General features: G+C 37.8%; 1 protein-coding gene across 1 annotated transcript in view; it reads right to left on the bottom strand.

Annotated features, from left to right (window-relative positions):
* Positions 1 to 3: 3 nt before the first annotated feature.
* The window catches only part of LARP7 (La ribonucleoprotein domain family member 7), a gene marked incomplete at its 3' end in the record, with an annotated part of 17,306 nt that continues 824 nt past the window's right edge, over positions 4 to 16,485 (bottom strand). The window contains exons 2-12 of the mRNA XM_008061733.1: positions 8,923 to 9,123; positions 8,157 to 8,257; positions 8,000 to 8,083; positions 7,683 to 7,847; positions 7,500 to 7,593; positions 7,079 to 7,429; positions 6,853 to 6,997; positions 5,030 to 5,181; positions 4,102 to 4,220; positions 278 to 437; positions 4 to 59 (exon numbers count right to left, since the gene is read on the bottom strand). Of these exons, the coding sequence (XP_008059924.1) occupies positions 4 to 59; positions 278 to 437; positions 4,102 to 4,220; positions 5,030 to 5,181; positions 6,853 to 6,997; positions 7,079 to 7,429; positions 7,500 to 7,593; positions 7,683 to 7,847; positions 8,000 to 8,083; positions 8,157 to 8,257; positions 8,923 to 9,121 (1,626 nt within the window). The remainder of the gene's footprint in view (positions 60 to 277; positions 438 to 4,101; positions 4,221 to 5,029; positions 5,182 to 6,852; positions 6,998 to 7,078; positions 7,430 to 7,499; positions 7,594 to 7,682; positions 7,848 to 7,999; positions 8,084 to 8,156; positions 8,258 to 8,922; positions 9,124 to 16,485) is intronic.

The raw sequence follows: 16,485 nt of genomic DNA, 5'->3' as shown, positions 1-16,485 counted from the left end.
ATTAAGTTTGGCCTGTCTATCAACCAGAATTTTCTGCCAATACCTTTGCTCGTGATCACCTTAAAAAACAAACAAAAAGTCTGATCGCTGAATGTAAGAACACATGAAAAAAACATATTCAAGGCATTACATTCTCAATAATAGGAGAGTTGTTTGATTATATTTAATGCTACTCTATGCATATTAGAGTAAGGAAAAAAATACTCTAGCTAAGCTCAGAAAATATAATTACCCACAATAAGAACTGTTAATAAAATAAATTTCCATGAAGTTTTACCAGAAAGGATCTCGAGTTTCCAGTAGTGTTTCTTTTTAATTTCTGCATATGAATTTATTACTGCTTGAGCATCCTCAGGTGTTTTAAATCTAGCATGGCATTCTATATCTCCTTCGAGCAAATCAACATAAACAACTTCTGAGATCGCTGCCAAAGTATCCTGCATTTGAGTTAAGTAGACAGACTTAATCAATAAGAATGTTTCATAATAATTATAAAATTATTCCAGTGGTTGTGTCAGAATGTATTATGCTAATAAGCCATTTTGTAGATTAGTGAAAAGTAAATATACTATATTAAACATTTATTCTAAAGCATTCATAGATGTTCTTCTTAAAAATTTATTATTATTTTACATATCCAGCAGCTCTTTTAATGTCTTTTAAATTTTTAGATTTAGACAAAGAGAACCAATCTAACATCATCTCTAGTCATAATTTACTTTCCTTTCTATTCTTTAAGCCATATCCTTAAAATCTGAACTGGAATGGGAATATGCAAATAGCATTCCCTACCCTCAAATCTGAAAGGGTTCAAGTCTGAAAGTAGTTAGTATAAGGAATAAAATTAAAAGAAAAAAAAGGAATAGGGAAGAAGGTTTGTTTTTACTCACCTGTACAATATCACTTATGACTTAAAACGTGAAAATCGTACAACTTTACATAACAACTCATGCAAAAAGTTTCATCAAACCTACAAAAATCTCAAGTTTCCACACAGCTCAAGAGCTCTTACTTTCAGACAAAATACCTAAGTAACCTCTTCTAAGCAAGCTTTGGTCACCCAGCAAGAAAATGTTTTACCTATAATGCCTGCTGTGAAGCCAAATTAAACAGATTCCTGCATTCACAGCAGGTTTTAGAGTATACAATGCATTTATGCAGGAATGCTACTCTAATTCCCAACTCATCAACTTCCATTCATAAAGCTAAAGAAATAACTGGAGATCCCCAACTGGAAAAAAAAAAAAAGTTTTATCTCATTTCCCCTTAGTTTTGTTCCAGATTTTCAAGACACAACTAATTTAGATCGTTTTAGATGTTGAAGTTTTAGATGTTCAAATAATGGAAAGAACTGAGCAATACCTGGAAATAGTATTTCATCAAGAATAAGAAAAGTTTACTATGTAATAAAAATGTGTGCGTCTCTAGATTAGGTCTTAACTTATTCTAACACTTAGTCGCTTAATCAATTTAAGAGTCTCTTGCTCTACTGACTGAGCTAGCCAGGCTGCTTAATCAATTAAAAAAATAAAAATATCTGGAGAGAAATATACTTGCCAATCCTTCCCATTTCTTTATCTAGTTGATGAATACTAAATTTAAATACAAAACAAGAAAAATAATCAGTATTAAATTGATAAAATTTGAATGTATTTATTAGTGTAGTGAGAGTTACAGAACTGATTTTCCAGACAGGTTCAATTACCACAACTCAAGATATTTAGTAAATATCCATTATAATGTCAGGCTAATCTCCTAATTTAAAATCCTTACAATTAAAAACCCTTAGAATGACAAATTAGCCTGGTAATCACATGGGCAAGTCACAGAAAGCAGTAAACATCACAACTCAGTTTTTGTTGCAGCAAAATGTAAGTACTGTTAACTGGATTAAGGCAGTGATTAATTTTATGATTTTGATGATCATAAATGAACAATCTGTAATTGGTATAATTATCATTTGGATAATAAAGTTATTTGATGAATGATTCCAAATAACAAACTCTGAGTAATTTTTGTATTAAATCTTTTGCAGTATGACTGACTACTGCAGTAATTGGGTTCCTCAATTTTTAGCCTTCTTATCCTAAATTCTTTTTGTTACCATACCCTGAAATGCAAGCTGGTAGTGGCATTTTGGGAACGGCCAAAACCCTCACCAATACTGGAAAGAGAATCACAATTTACGTCTCAGTGACAGCCATAGAGCTCCAGGATAGAGTTTAAGATAAAGGGAGCTTACAGATGACTATAGTAAACAACCTCAATAGTTACTCAGTTCAAAAACTGTGATTGGTATGAGTCTATGTCAAATTAAAAGAACATATTACAGGATATGGAATATCAGTGCAGGAAAATATTTAAAATATTTGGTACCTTATTTATAGAACATTTTACATAGTAAAGAAAGGTCCCCACCTAAATGGCTGATAGGGTAAGGATAAATAAGATATGGTACTCTCACATAAAGGGATATGATTTGCTTATTATTATTATTATTATTTTTTTTGAGTTGGAGTCTCACTCTGTCGCCCAGACTGGAGTGCAGTGGCCGCTTCCGGCCACCGCAGCCTCGCCTGCTGGGCTCCTGCGATCCTTCCACCTCAGCCTTCCAAGTAGCCGGAATTACAGGCATGCGCTACCACACCCAGCTGATTTTTTTTTGATTTATTGTAGAGATGAGGTCTCGCTGCCCAGGCGGGTCTCGAACCCGCGGGCTCAGGCAATCCACTCACCTCAGCCTCCCAAAGGCGCGGGATTACAGGCTGAGCCACCGAGCCCGGCTGATTTGCTTATTAATAAGAAAGAAGTATTGATATCTGTGTTAGTATAAAAGGCTATGGAAGATAAACTGCAGAAAGTGAAAAAAGATTATATACCAGTATGTATAGCAATTTGTAGTGTAAATTATTTAGAACTATGAGCTTTATTGGCACATGCATGAAACATTTTTGAAGTTTAAAAAAATAGTTTATAGGCCAGGCACCGTGGCTCAAGCCTGTAATCCCAGCACTTTGGGAGGATGAGGCGAGAGGATTGCCTGAGCCCAGGGGTTGGAGACTAGCCTGGAAAACTTGGCGAGAGCTTCTCTCTACAATCAGTCAATCAATTAATAAATAGTTGGGCATGGTAGCATGCGCCTATAGTTCCAGCTACTTGAAAGGCTGAGATGGAAGGATCATCTGAGCCCAGCAGGTCGAGGCTGCTGTGGCTGTGAGCGGGCCAGCCTGGGTGACAGAGTGAGACTCCAACTCAAAGAAAAAAAAAGTTTATACCCTTTTGTAATTAAAATTTTCAAACAGTCAACCTAGATAAAAAATACTTTACTGAAAATTTTCTGTATTTCCTTCAGGGAAAAAAACCCCTAAATTCCTGAAAAGGATTCATTAAAAGACAAAAATAAACTAAATCCATGGTAAATGAAAAATATGCATATTATTCCTTTTATTTCATAATAGCAATTCTGAGTTTTTTTTTTCCTTAGAAAAATCACTCAGGATTTCACTGAAAGCTAAGAGTGCTAAATGAAAATACATTCCGAAATTCTCTAGTTTGTTCCAAAATCAGACAATATCAGATAATTATAATTTCAAAATAATTTCAGACTAACAGTAATGTTGATTAAATTTTTTTTTTTTCAAAAAAGATTTGGCACCAAGTATTTTTCTCAAATGCATTTTCACCAAAAACAGAAAAAGTTCTCTAAAAAGTAAGTATTGGGAAAGCACTTATATCTCTGCTCCTTTAGATAGACTTAGAATGGCTTTAGATAGACTTAGAATGACTGTAGTATATTTACTCAGTCAACTACACAGCAGTTAACCATTAGAGATACCAATACAGATAAGCAAGTTGCAATTGTCCCATATAGAAGGATGTTTAAACGATGCTTTCTGTAAATTTGATTCAGTGAGGAATTTTAGTAAATTTTGCTTCAAAGTTAAACCTAACAGTTACTGTAAATCAAAACTACAGGTAGTTTACCATAGAGGTACAAAATCTAATTTGATTTGTTTTGTTTTCCATATTCTAAACATTTTCACATAGGGAAGTTAATAAGAGAAGAAGGGGGCAAATGCCACAAGGGCTCAAAATCATTACCCGGACTAGTTTCCTGCCAGGTAGAGGCTCTGTGCTAATGATCTTCACAATCACTCCACTCACAAACTGAGGTCCTGTGGCATTAACTTTCTCCTGGGGGTGACATTCTTCACTGTTGGCTGTTGATTTGAAAAGGAAAAGACTAGGAATAAATCTCTTACACTTAACTAGGTAACATTAGGGGGACAACCTTAGCACAGTAACAATAATTTTGAAAGTGGATTTAAATAATTAATTTAAAATTAATTTCAAGATGATTACTTTGATAATCAAGGTTAATAACTCAGCTTATTTTGCATATCACTGCTTATTTCAGATTATCAAGAAATAAAATGCATAAAGTTTTATTACTCTATATACTAACTGTTACTGCTAGAAAATCATTTGTAAAACCTTGAAAAATGCCATCTAAACCAAGGAAGAAAAACTTAGTAAAGTTAAAAAAATATTATATGACAATATATAAGACTATCCTGAATATATTACTACTCAAATGTGAAAATTTATTTGTAAAATATATTCGTTAAAATGTATACTAATTTTGAATTAATTTTGCTTTAATTTGTTCCTGTTTGTGGTTCATACTATAGAATTAAATTACAAGTGAGAAATTACAAGATTCATCCCTATAAACTTATTCGATCTGCAAATTTTGCATTCATTACTTAATCTGATTAATAATGAAACCTGTAGAGAAAGCTCATGTTACTAAAAAGATACTGTTTAAAACAAGCTCTACAAATATTTTTGTATCAAGAGTAAATCACACACCTGGACAACTTTAATTGATCTTACAATAATTGTTCTAACAACCACCTTTTGATAATCAAGTTTTTAAAAATTAATGTTTATCCTGTAATAATTCAGGAATAGCATTTTCATATAAAAGTACGTTATAATGCTACAAAACCATCACAGTGACCTTTACTTTTTTCATTTTTTGCTGCAGACTGATGAGGTATTCCATTGTCTATTTCCATCTCTGACTCTGATTTTATTTGGGATATTGTTTTTTTTAAAGAAGCCATGCTAGCTTTTTGCAGTGCTAAGTATTCCTTTTTCAAATCCATCCATTCGCTCCTGCAAGGGAAAAAATGAACTGCTGAAATAGTGACAAAGACAACTAAATAAAAAGTAAATATGGAGATATCTAAAACTATACATTCACAGGAACTTGCAACCACTCTTTCTCCCAACTTTCTTCTTTCTTTAAACATACTCAAAATATTTCCTTGGTTCTATGTTCATCTAGTAAACAAGCAAAGGGAGTTCCCCTTCCACCAATTCAAAGTAAATGTTTTAAATTTGCCAATTAAATTGAGTGTATCTGAAATATTTTAATTTACAAATGTAAAATGTTGGCATTAATTCCTTAATTAACTAGTAACATTTACTAGATCAGTCATCTCTGGGGGAAAAAAAAGGGAGATTAAAATTTAAAGATCTGTTAAACTGCTTCCAATTTGAGAGAGAACATTCCTCAGTATTTACTGAATCAAAAGGAATTTCTAAGAAGAAAAAAAACACCCCATGGAAGCAATTTATTTATTTACATACATTTAACATGTAGATGTTTCTTCAAACAGCTAGAGTTCCTCCAGATAGAAACACAATGCCTCTCTCAGCTCTGTGGGAGCACTCATTGTTACCCTAATCTATGCCATCAAACAAGTAGATAGGAGATTTTTAAAAAAGAAGATGATATCTTGTGGTAATGGTGTTAGCTTTTAACATTGACATCTGTATACTTCAAAAAAAAAAAAAAAAAAAAAAAGAAAAAAAAAGGGATCTAGACCCACCCAGGATCATACATTTCCCAGAGAGCTGATACATTAAAATAACAAAAGGCTCTTGTAATGATTCTCTGAGATAAAAAGGCAAAAGGAATTCAAGAGTTAAGAATAGTATAAATAGAAGTGGCTGAAGTCCTTGCCTTCTGGAGGAGAACAGGAACACTAAGAAACTAATTCGGGAAGGTAAAGAAAATCTTTTCTTCTGACAGGTATGCTTTCCCCCCCACTTGTCTCTCATCCTTCTCAGGTACAAAGAAGTTTGCTGTGGGTGGCCTTCCTTCAACTTTAACATGGAGGTGCTTTCTGTGATTTTTTTTAAAGAGTAAGTGCTTCCATGTTTTAGTAGAAGTGAGTCTAACTTACTTCAAAATAGTACATGCTAGTCTTAACTTACAGAAGTTGAAGGGGAATCCCCTTTGCTTTAACATGGGGGTACCTGCTGTGTGAAACAAAAGTAAGTGCTTCCATGTTTCAGTGGAGGTGTCTCCAAATCAGCACAGCTTTGTTAGTTTTTAAATGATAACTTAGTTACAAGATTATTAGGCTTTTTGTTACAGGTTTTCCCAAGACTGGGCTCCCCACCACTTAAACGTGGATGTACTTGCTTTGAAACTAAAAAAGTAAGTGCTTCCATGTTTTGGTGATGGTAAGTCTTCCTTTTACGGTTTCACAGACCTTCAAGAGTGCTCTATTGAATCTGTGAAGGGATCCCCTCTACTTTAACATGGAGGCACTTGCTGTGCCACGAGAAATAAGAAAGTGCTTCCATGTTTGAGTGTGGTGGTTCCTACCTATCTTCAATTGTGTTATACCCACATTGTGCGTAGACTGTGACTGCAGGCCATTACTGTTGCTAATATGCAACTCTGTTGAATAAAAATTGGAATTGCACTTTAGCAATGGTGATGGATTGTTATGTCGTTTGCCAAAGACAACAGAGTTCATACCCTAGACTTACTTTGACAGTACTCTTAATGGTATAACCTCTTCTCCCATTTTATGTCTCTCTTTATGTTTTTTCTTATGCTTCCTTTTCGTTTTTAACAGAGACCCATCTTTTATATCTCCAGTATCCTTTTCCTCCTCAGTAGAGACTTCTAAGTCTTGAGAAATAAAAAAGCCAGTTATCATGATTTTGCTGTGAAATGGGTGAAGCGTTATCTTAATTTATTCTAAAGTTTTACCTCTGTTTTCTTTGGAGACTTCCGAAGCTTCTTTTTTAATGACGTCTTTCTGAGTCATTTTCTTTACTTTTGACCTGGGAGCGAGGCATTCTGCATCTTCAAAGCTACTTCTCTTCCTCTTTCCTGTTCGGGCTTCAGGTAAGCTAGATACTTCACCTTTTTCCCGTTTTTTCTTTTTTTTTGATTGCTTTTGGGGTTCAGTAGTTTCTGCTTCAGAGCCCTCAGATGCGGTTCTTGACCTTTTTACTTTACAGGCGTTTGTGTTGCTTGTGTCCATGCTTACCTCTTTGGCCTGAACACTGTCTTCTTTCTTCACTCGGCCTTTCTTCTTTTTTTTCTTTTTCTTCTCTTCTGTAACAGTGCTATTATTAGTTTCATTTTGCTTCAATCACATGTATTAAAGTGTGAAATAAATACTCACCAGTTACTCTTAGAGCCGGAATGGGTTTATTTTTTACTGTTTTAGGAAATATGCCAGGTTTTCTTGGTGCTTCTTCTGGTGGGTTGTTAAGAAACTACAATGATTGCAAAAAAGGTTTAACACTGCAAGAAAACTGTTTAATACTGGTTAAATTTTGTTTTTCTTTTTAGGATCCGGACCTACCTCAATAGCTTTTGCTGCTTGTTCTTTTGTTTCAAATTCCACAAAGGCAAATCCCTTTGGATCTCCAGTAGACTTATAATGTGGTATACTTATATAAACAACATTGCCACATTTCCCAAATACTCTTTCAATCCAGCTGTGGTTAACATTTTTGGGAAGTAACTCCTATGGTAAATTAGAAGCAGTATTAATAATTTGATAACTTTCACAATCCCTACACATTTATGCCAATAAATTTTAACTTTGGTATTTTATGCTTGCCTCACTGTTTGATTGGGGACCCTGGGCTCTTAAGCTTTTCTGGGAAAACAGCTTACCACATACACAGTGCGCTCATCTTCATCCTTTGGTCTTTCACCCAGAGGCTTTTTTCTCCTGATTCGGGTGCCTTCCAAATCCAGCTTTAAATAGGACATTGCCATTAATGACGTTCAACATAATTTCGGGATATCATAAACTTCTAATAATTCTTACCTCTACAACAGCTGAGCTCTTCAGTGCTCTGGCTATTAACTTCCCGTCAGTAGTCAGTTTTTTCATTTTGTTAAAAGACACGAGAAGTGATATATCCACATCTATGGGAAATGATGTAAAACTAAATCAGAGCAGGATAAGTTCAACTTGTGAATTTTATGCTTCATCTACCCTATAAAGGGGTAGGTAGGTTATTATATATTTAGCTGTCATTTTATGTCACATACATTTAGTTCATATAATATTTCTGAGATTTCCCACCCTCTTAAAAGCGAGCATGGGCTCAGATACTTGAGATTGGAACTAGGTGAATGTCTGAAGTAAAGTGAAAGGAAGTGGTTACTAAAGACATTCCAAACGCAAAAGTAATCATACCTTTAAGAGTATTTTACTGTTTTGATTTGAAGTTGTTTAATACAGGTCTAAACCCCAGGAACAAGAAACTTAGGAACCAAGGCTGGAGAGTTGTGTGGTTTCCTCCTACAAATATATTTAAAAATGGAACTTTCTGGGCAGATACTCCATAGCGCTTATCACCTAACATCACTGGACAATTTATTCTTTTAGATTGTAAATTCTATGAAATCAGATTTGTTTTTCTGGGCAACTAAAAATTCAAGTAGTATGTAAAAAGTAGTTCGCTAAAATTAAAATTAAAAGCAAACGGCAAGGAACATGGCTACAGAAATAGATATTATAGAGGTAACCTAATTGAAAAGCAATATGTCTAAAAAATTGGTTGCTTTATATGTTTAAGCAAACTTACATCCATCTCTAGATTTTTCTATCTGCTCTCGAAGAAATCTATCCTTGTGAAGATTTGCATCTCCAAACCAGAAGTCCACTTGTTTAGCAATATCAGCAAGCACCTGTTTAACTCGAGACCGTTTCTTTTTCTCTTCTTTTTTCTTCTCAGTGTTTTCTTCTTCCATTGCCTTTTCTTGATTTCCACGTTCAGTTTCCATTTCTGTGAATTATAAGAGAAGTAAATAAGATTCTAATATATTCTAGCTAATAAAAGAAAGTATTTAGATGAGGCTTTAATTGTCTGGGGGGATAAGAGACTCAACATTTAGCTGCCAGATTTAAGCTTTTCAGGGGAACACTTCACTGACATTTCCCAACAGTCACTGGCCTTAGGGTTTTTTTTTTTTTTTAGCTCTTCCCTGTTTACTTTTCATTGACCTTGCTTTGATTTTTAAAATAATTCACCTCCTATGTTGGGTCATTGCTTTAGTTTTTTGACAAGATTAACCTAGTAGAAGTTACATCTTTATCTCATCAAGCTACACTCCAGTAAATGAAAAGTGTAAGATTAAGGGGCCTGGACACTATCTTAACAAATCCCACCAAAGAAGTTTTATTCATGTTTTTAAATACTGCAACCTTCAAGGGACCAAAAAACCTGGTTCTTGAATTTGATTTCAAATATGTTAATTTCTGCTTTCTAGGAGACTGCCCACTAAGTAGTAGAATAAGCCTTTCTAGGTGGCCTTCTCAGTCCAGTGCTTATTTCTCGAGTTGCAACTCTTTCCCCTACTTCCTCGAGTTCCTTTGTAAATCTCCTCCCCTGGGCTCCCTCAGCTCCAGTCACAGGGACCTTCTTGCTTGTCCTAAAACCCAGACAACTCTCAGCTGAGGGTCTTTAAAACACACTGTTCTCACTAAAACATATATTTCTATAGATAACAGGGCTTGCTCCCCTACTCCCTCAAGTCTTTATTCAAATGTCATCTCAGAGAGGGTTCCTCCCACAACATACTTTAAAATGCAAGTTTCTGGGCAGATTCTGAGTGACTCCTGCTTTACTTTTCTCCACAGTGCCTATATCTAACATTACTATACAATTTATGTCTTTATTCTTTGCCCTTCCTAGACTGTAAGGTCAATAAAACTAGAGATTTGTGTCTGTTTTGTTTACTGATGCAATTCCAGTCCCTGCCACATAGTCCCTTAAAAATCTGAATGGTGCCTAATATTGAATGAGTTGAATCACTAAAGATACATATACAAACAAGAGTGTATGAACAAAGAATTATCATTGGGCCTAGGGTGATGCAGGCTGCCTGAGAATAACCTTAGTCTCCCAAAATATGGTCTTCTTGGAGATAGGAGAGTTACCACAAATGAGAGCTGCATCTGTTTCCCATGTTGCACCTGCATTGGAGCAGCTCTTAGGTGGCATGGAGGCCTTGGCCTATGTGACCAGATTGACAAAAGACTGGTAGGCAATAGGTGCTGCAGCTTTTATGTGCAAAGGTGTCGCATGCTGGTCCATATCCAGGGAAGCTATATGTGCCTGCTATGGGTAAAGAGGCAAAACGACTGGATTTGGGTAATTGCTGGATTTGGGTGAATGCTGAGGCTAAGCTTCCCCATGAGATGAAGAAGCTGCATCTACTGTATCTTCTGCTTTGCAACCTTCTTTAAAGTTAAGTAAACATAGTATCTGGCCTCATGAATGTGACTGCTAGCTAGAATTTGTCACTGTTACAGTGATTCTACTAACAGTAACAGATAGAGATAACGTGTTTCTAAATGATCCCCTAAATGGGTGCAAATTTCAATGCATTTCACATAAAATTTCCAACGAAACGTACATTCTCACCAAAGTCAACAGAACAATATTTTGGCATTTTTAGAACAGGCTTCAGCAGATCACTTAAGTTCTAATTTTGAAAATATGCAAGTTATAAAGTATTTAGCGGATGCTAGCTTAAGATATAAAATGCAGCTACATGCCAGAATTAACCATTAGAAAAGCAACAAGGGGTCATTTGGTACCACAAAACCACATTCTTTAAATAACACTCTCACTTCGACTCATCCTGGCAGGCTTTCCTTGGCACTGTTCTAGTGAAACTGCAAAGTTGTCGATGAGCACCACTGTCCATCTGACTCTTGAGCAGCATCTGTAGTTGACATCTCCTCCCTGGGAAATATTGTCTTCATATAGCTTCCAGAGTCTTCCTTTTCAGTTTCCAAGTTTCCTCAGTCTCAACTTCCTTTTACTCTATCTCCCACTACTGGGCTCTGCCTGAACTTTCTTCCTTCAATGGGACTTAGTCCTTGGGCTGCCTTCCTACTAGACACTTATCCTTACTGAGGGTCCTTCCTGGCTTTAAGCTCCTTGGCTGGAGGCTGATGTCTCATAAATCTGTATTATTTCATTAGCTCCCCATCCCCATACTCAGTTGTCTACTCAACACCTCCTCTAGTTTATCTAAAGGACATCTTAAACTTAAAATAGCAAAAATATAACTCAAGTTTAACAAATAGTTTATCCTATCAGAAACATCAATCGCAAAATTACTGAGGGCAAAACCCTTGAAATCATGCTTAATTCCTCTTTTCCTCACACCCCATAGTCAATTCATCAGTATTTCCCTTAGCTCTATCTTTAACATAAATTCTGAATACAAATATTTCTCATCTCCTCCATCATAAAAGCACCAGGACCAAGCTACCATCATGTCCTGCATAAACTACTGCAAGATCTTTCCTACTAGTCCACATGCTTCTACTCTTTACCCTTAAAATCAATTCTCCAGGTAATCATTTAAATATGTAAATCAGATCATGACAATTCCATGAACAAACCTTTCCAATGGTTTCTTTCATGTTTTCATTAAAACAATTTTGAATGGGCCAGATGCTATAGCTCACACCTGTAAACTCAGTGCTTTGGGAGGCCGAGGCTAGACGACCACTTGAGGTTAGGAGTTCGAGACCAGCCTGGGCAACATAGTAAAACACTATCTCTGAAAAAAAAAATTACCTATGCGTGGAGCACACCTACATGTAGTCCTAGCTATTCGCCTGTAGTGGGGATCATTTGAGTCCAGGAGTTTGAGGCTGCAGTGAGCTATGATTGTGCCACTGCTCTCCAGCTCTGCACTCTGACAGGAGTGCAGTGGCTATTCACTGGTGTCACTGAAGCTTTGAACCCCTGGCTTCAAGCAATCCTCCCACCTCAGCCTCTGGAGTAGCTGAGACTACAGGCATGCACCACCAAACAGGCTCTCCTCCAAAGATTTCTGATCACACTCAGAATAGAGTCCAATGACCTTGATGCATTTTACTAGGCCCTATAAGATTTTTTTTTTTTTTTGGAGTTGGAGTCTCACTCTGTCACCCAGGCTGGAGGACAGCGGCATGCCTCTCAGCCACCGCAGTCTCAACCTGCTGGGCTCTGGCAATCCATCTGCCTCAGCCTTCCAAGTAGCCAGAACTATAGGTGCATGCTACCACACCCGGCTAAGTTTTTTGATTTATTGTAGAGAAGAAGTCTTGCCAGGTTGCCCAGGCTGGTCTCGAACCCCCAGGCTCAGGCAATCCACTCGCCTTGGCCTCCCAAAGTGCTGGGATTACAGGCTGACCCACTGAGCCCCGCCGGCCCTATAAGATCTTAACCTCATCGGTCACAGTTCTTTCCAGCAGGCTCACTCCAACCATCACACACTACCTTTAGGTTCCTTAAACATGCCCCGGTCATGCTCACTTCAAGGCCTCTGTCCTTGCTGCTCCCTTGACCTTCCCTGTCCTATCTGTATGGATGACTTCTTTGTTCATTCAGGTATCTGCAAATGTCACTTTCTCAGAGAGGTTTACTCTTTTTCTCATTCTAAATATTCCCTCCCTGCCAATGTTAGATCTGTCTATTCACTCAGTCAGATCTGGAATTATAATTTTATTGCCTGTCTTCCCAGTAGAATACAAATGCTATTTAAGCAAGGACTTTAACTTGATCAATTACTAGTATTTGTTGAATAATTAAATAAATATTTAAGCTGTAATTTATTTTTATTTTTATTTATTTTTAGTTGGAGTCTCACTCTGTCGCCCAGACTGGAGTGCAGTGGCCGCTCCCGGCCACCGCAGCCTCGACCTGCTGAGCTCCGGCGATCCTTCCGCCTCAGCCTTTCAAGTAGCTGGAATTACAAGCATGTGCTACCATGCCCGGTTGATTTTTTGATTTATTGTAGAGATGAGGTCTCGCCAAGTCGCCCAGGCGGGTCTCGAACCTGCGGGCTCAGGCAATCCACTCACGTCAGCTTCCCAAAGGCACGGGATTACAGGCTGAGCCACCGAGCCCGGCCTAGCTGTAATTTATTTAACTGTAAAGTGTTAAGCACCTCATATTCTTTTGTAAGGTGACAGAATATAAATAAAATGCAAATATAGGCTATGATAATCACTACAGCAGGCTCCTCAGCTCACTTTCTTTCTTGAAAAATGCTCCAACTAAAAACAAACAAACAAAAAAACTGTAATAAAGGGCAAACTACCTGTTCTCCAAGTCTTTTCCCTGTCAAAGTCCATATCTAAGCACAGAAAATCAATTCTCCCAGATACCAGACATTCCCCATTATCCTCACATCTCAGCCCAGAGACCCTCCCTCCTTTTCCCTAAGGATTATTTAAGTTCAGAATGATCAAATACACCTTCAAGTAGAGGAAGATATGAATTAAACAGAAAGTAACAAGGCATAATTTAGCTTTGCTACATAATGACAGCAGAAAATCAGGAAGTTACATGGCAATTCTTTTGCTACAGTCTTGATCTTCAAAGTCTGAACTTTTTAAATGTCCTGTGATAACAGGTATTTGTACTTTCATCCCATACATTCCACATCAAATTTATTCCTGCACAGACCTGTCCTTCCTACCATTCTTATAGTTGTGTGGATTTTCAGCAGTTACCTCATCTCTCTGTCTACAAAATAGGGATAAAAATCATACCTACATGATTTGGTTGTGAGGATTAACCAACATAATATAAATAAAGGGCTTCAAATTGTTGTTACATAGAGCACACTCAATAATATTTAACCATTATTATTATTTACCAGTCTTTCACTAAATCCTATTGATTTGATCCTTGAAAAGGCTCTCATCTCTACAACTGTCACTAGAATATGGCAACAGTTTATAAAGTGTTCTATAAGTCATCTACCATTCACAGAAGTCAATCTGCTTTTGTGATGCTGATGTCAAAGCTTCCAACATCAGGAATTCCTCTGCACCCTTCTGTAATATAAGATGTATCTAAAAGAAACAAATTGTAAAAAACAAACAAAAAAACAACCAGGCCAGGCTCTGTGGCTCAGCTTGTAAACCCAGCACTTTGGGAGGCCGAGGCGAGTGGACTGCTTGAGACCACTGGTTCAAGACAAGCCAAGGTAACTTGGTGAGACCTCGTCTTCACAATAAATTAAAACTTAGCTGGGTGTGGTAGCATGCGCCTGTATTTTTGGCTACTTGGAAGGCTGAGGCGGAAGGATCGCTGAAGCCCAGTAGGTCAATGCGGGGTGGTCATGAGCATGCCACTGCACTCCAGACTGGGTGGTGGAGCGAGATCCCAACTCAAAAAACAAAACAAAACAAAAAAACCAAAAACCATTAACATTTAACTGGTTTCATGGGTTTTAAACAAAGAATAAAAGTTACTGTGTAACAATGCCAGTTACTTTACATACATTGTTCTAAATCCTCAGTTTCTTCCACCTTTTTACAGAGGCTCCAAAGGTTAAGTGCTTTGGCTAAAGCTAGCTAGGTGAGCCCAGATTTGTCTGACTCCCACATTTCTACCTTTCAGGAGAACCTCCTGCTATTTGTCACCATGGACTCTATGTTCTGACTCAGGAATTCTTAACCTGAAATCCATGGAACTTCATTAAATGGTATCTCATGCCTGTAATCCCTGCACTTTGGGAGGTTGAGGAGAGAGGGCTGCTTGAGCCCAGGAGTTCGAGACCAGCCTGGGAAACACAGTGAAATCTCATCTTTTTCTTAATTTTTATTTTTTGAGTCAGAGTCTCATGCTGTCGCCCAGTTGGAGTGCAGTGGCACATTCATGGCCACTGCAGCCTTGTCCAGCTGAGTTCGGGCGATCCTTCTGATTCAGCCTTCCAAGTAGCTGGAGCCACAGTTGTGTGCCACCATGCCGGGCTAATTTTTTTTATTTATTGCAGAGATGAGGGGTTGCCATATTGCCCAGGCTGGTCTCAAACCTGTGAGCTAAGGAAATCTTCTTACCTCTGCCTCCTGAAGTGATGGGATTACAGGCATAAGCCACCGCACCCAGCTTATTTTTTTTTGAGACAAGGTCTTGCTGTGTTGCCTAGGCTGGTCTCGAACCTGAACTCCTGTGCTCAAGTGATCCTCTTCTCTTGCCTTGGCCTCCCTAAGTGTTGGGATTATAGGCATGAGCCACCATACCCAGCTGAAACCTCATCTCTTACAAAAATTTAAAAAAGGCTGGGTGCTGTGGCTCACGCCTATAATCCCAGCACTTTGGAAGGCCAAGGTGAGAGGATTGCCTGAGCCCACGGGTTTGAGACTAGCCTGGGCAACTTGGTGAGACCTCATCTCTACAATAAATAAATAAAAAAAATTAGCTGGGTGTGGTGGTGCATGCCTGCAGTTCTAGCTACTCGGAGGGCTGAGGCACAAGGGTCATCTAAGTCCAGCACCACAGGTTGAGGCTGCAGTGGCTGTGAGGGTGCCAGAGCACTCCAGCCTGGGTGACAGACAGAGACTCCAACTCAAAAAATGAAACAACAACAACAACAACAAAAATAGCTGGGTGTGGTGGAATGCATGTAGTCCCAGCTACTCTGGATGCTGAGGCAGAAGGATTTCCTGCACCTAGGTCAAGGTTGCCATGAACTATGATTGTCATGACAGATACTAGTTAATAGATACTGGCCACTGGACAAGCCTAGTTTACATTATTGTTTTCCACAAGTTATTTAGCTGTAAAACAGTTAAAGACAATGAAAGGCATAGATAACCTCAAAGACAGTTAGACAAGACACCAAGTAATTTTTGTCTTTTCCCATTTCAAAGTCTTTCACAATTTTTCCTGACAAAACTATACACCAAATGTTTTGATAGGTACATGTACATTTTCCTGGGAAGCTCACCCATAACTTTTATTATGTTTTCAAAAGAACCGTTGTTCTAGTCGTAGGTGAACATTCCATGGTCCCTGAGCACTTAGTATCCTGCTTTGCCTTGAATGGTCTTCTCGTCTAAATTGCCTTATAAACCTCTATTCAATTTTCAAGGCCCAGGTTAAAATGGCATCTTACTCTTTGAGGCCCTCCACCTGGTCTCCCCTAATTAACTGCCGTCTCATGTTTTCCCTAAGCACTTTTATTAACGAACTGAGGGCACTGTATTTAGCACTTATACCTTGCTAGCTCCCTTTCTCCATTGAATTTTCAACTCTTGGAGGACGAGGACTAGAGTCCTGCAAAAGAAAATGGCAATTTTATTTGTTTTTGCTTTTTACAGAGTCTCGTTCTGTTGCCCAGGCTGGGGT

The sequence above is a fragment of the Carlito syrichta genome, unplaced genomic scaffold (genome assembly GCF_000164805.1).
Source record: "Carlito syrichta isolate Samal-C Ts95f unplaced genomic scaffold, Tarsius_syrichta-2.0.1 Scaffold305556, whole genome shotgun sequence".
Classification (NCBI taxonomy): Eukaryota; Metazoa; Chordata; class Mammalia; order Primates; family Tarsiidae; genus Carlito; species Carlito syrichta.
The sequence above is the reverse complement of the archived record's forward strand: the minus strand, read 5'-3'. Positions and strand labels throughout refer to the sequence as shown.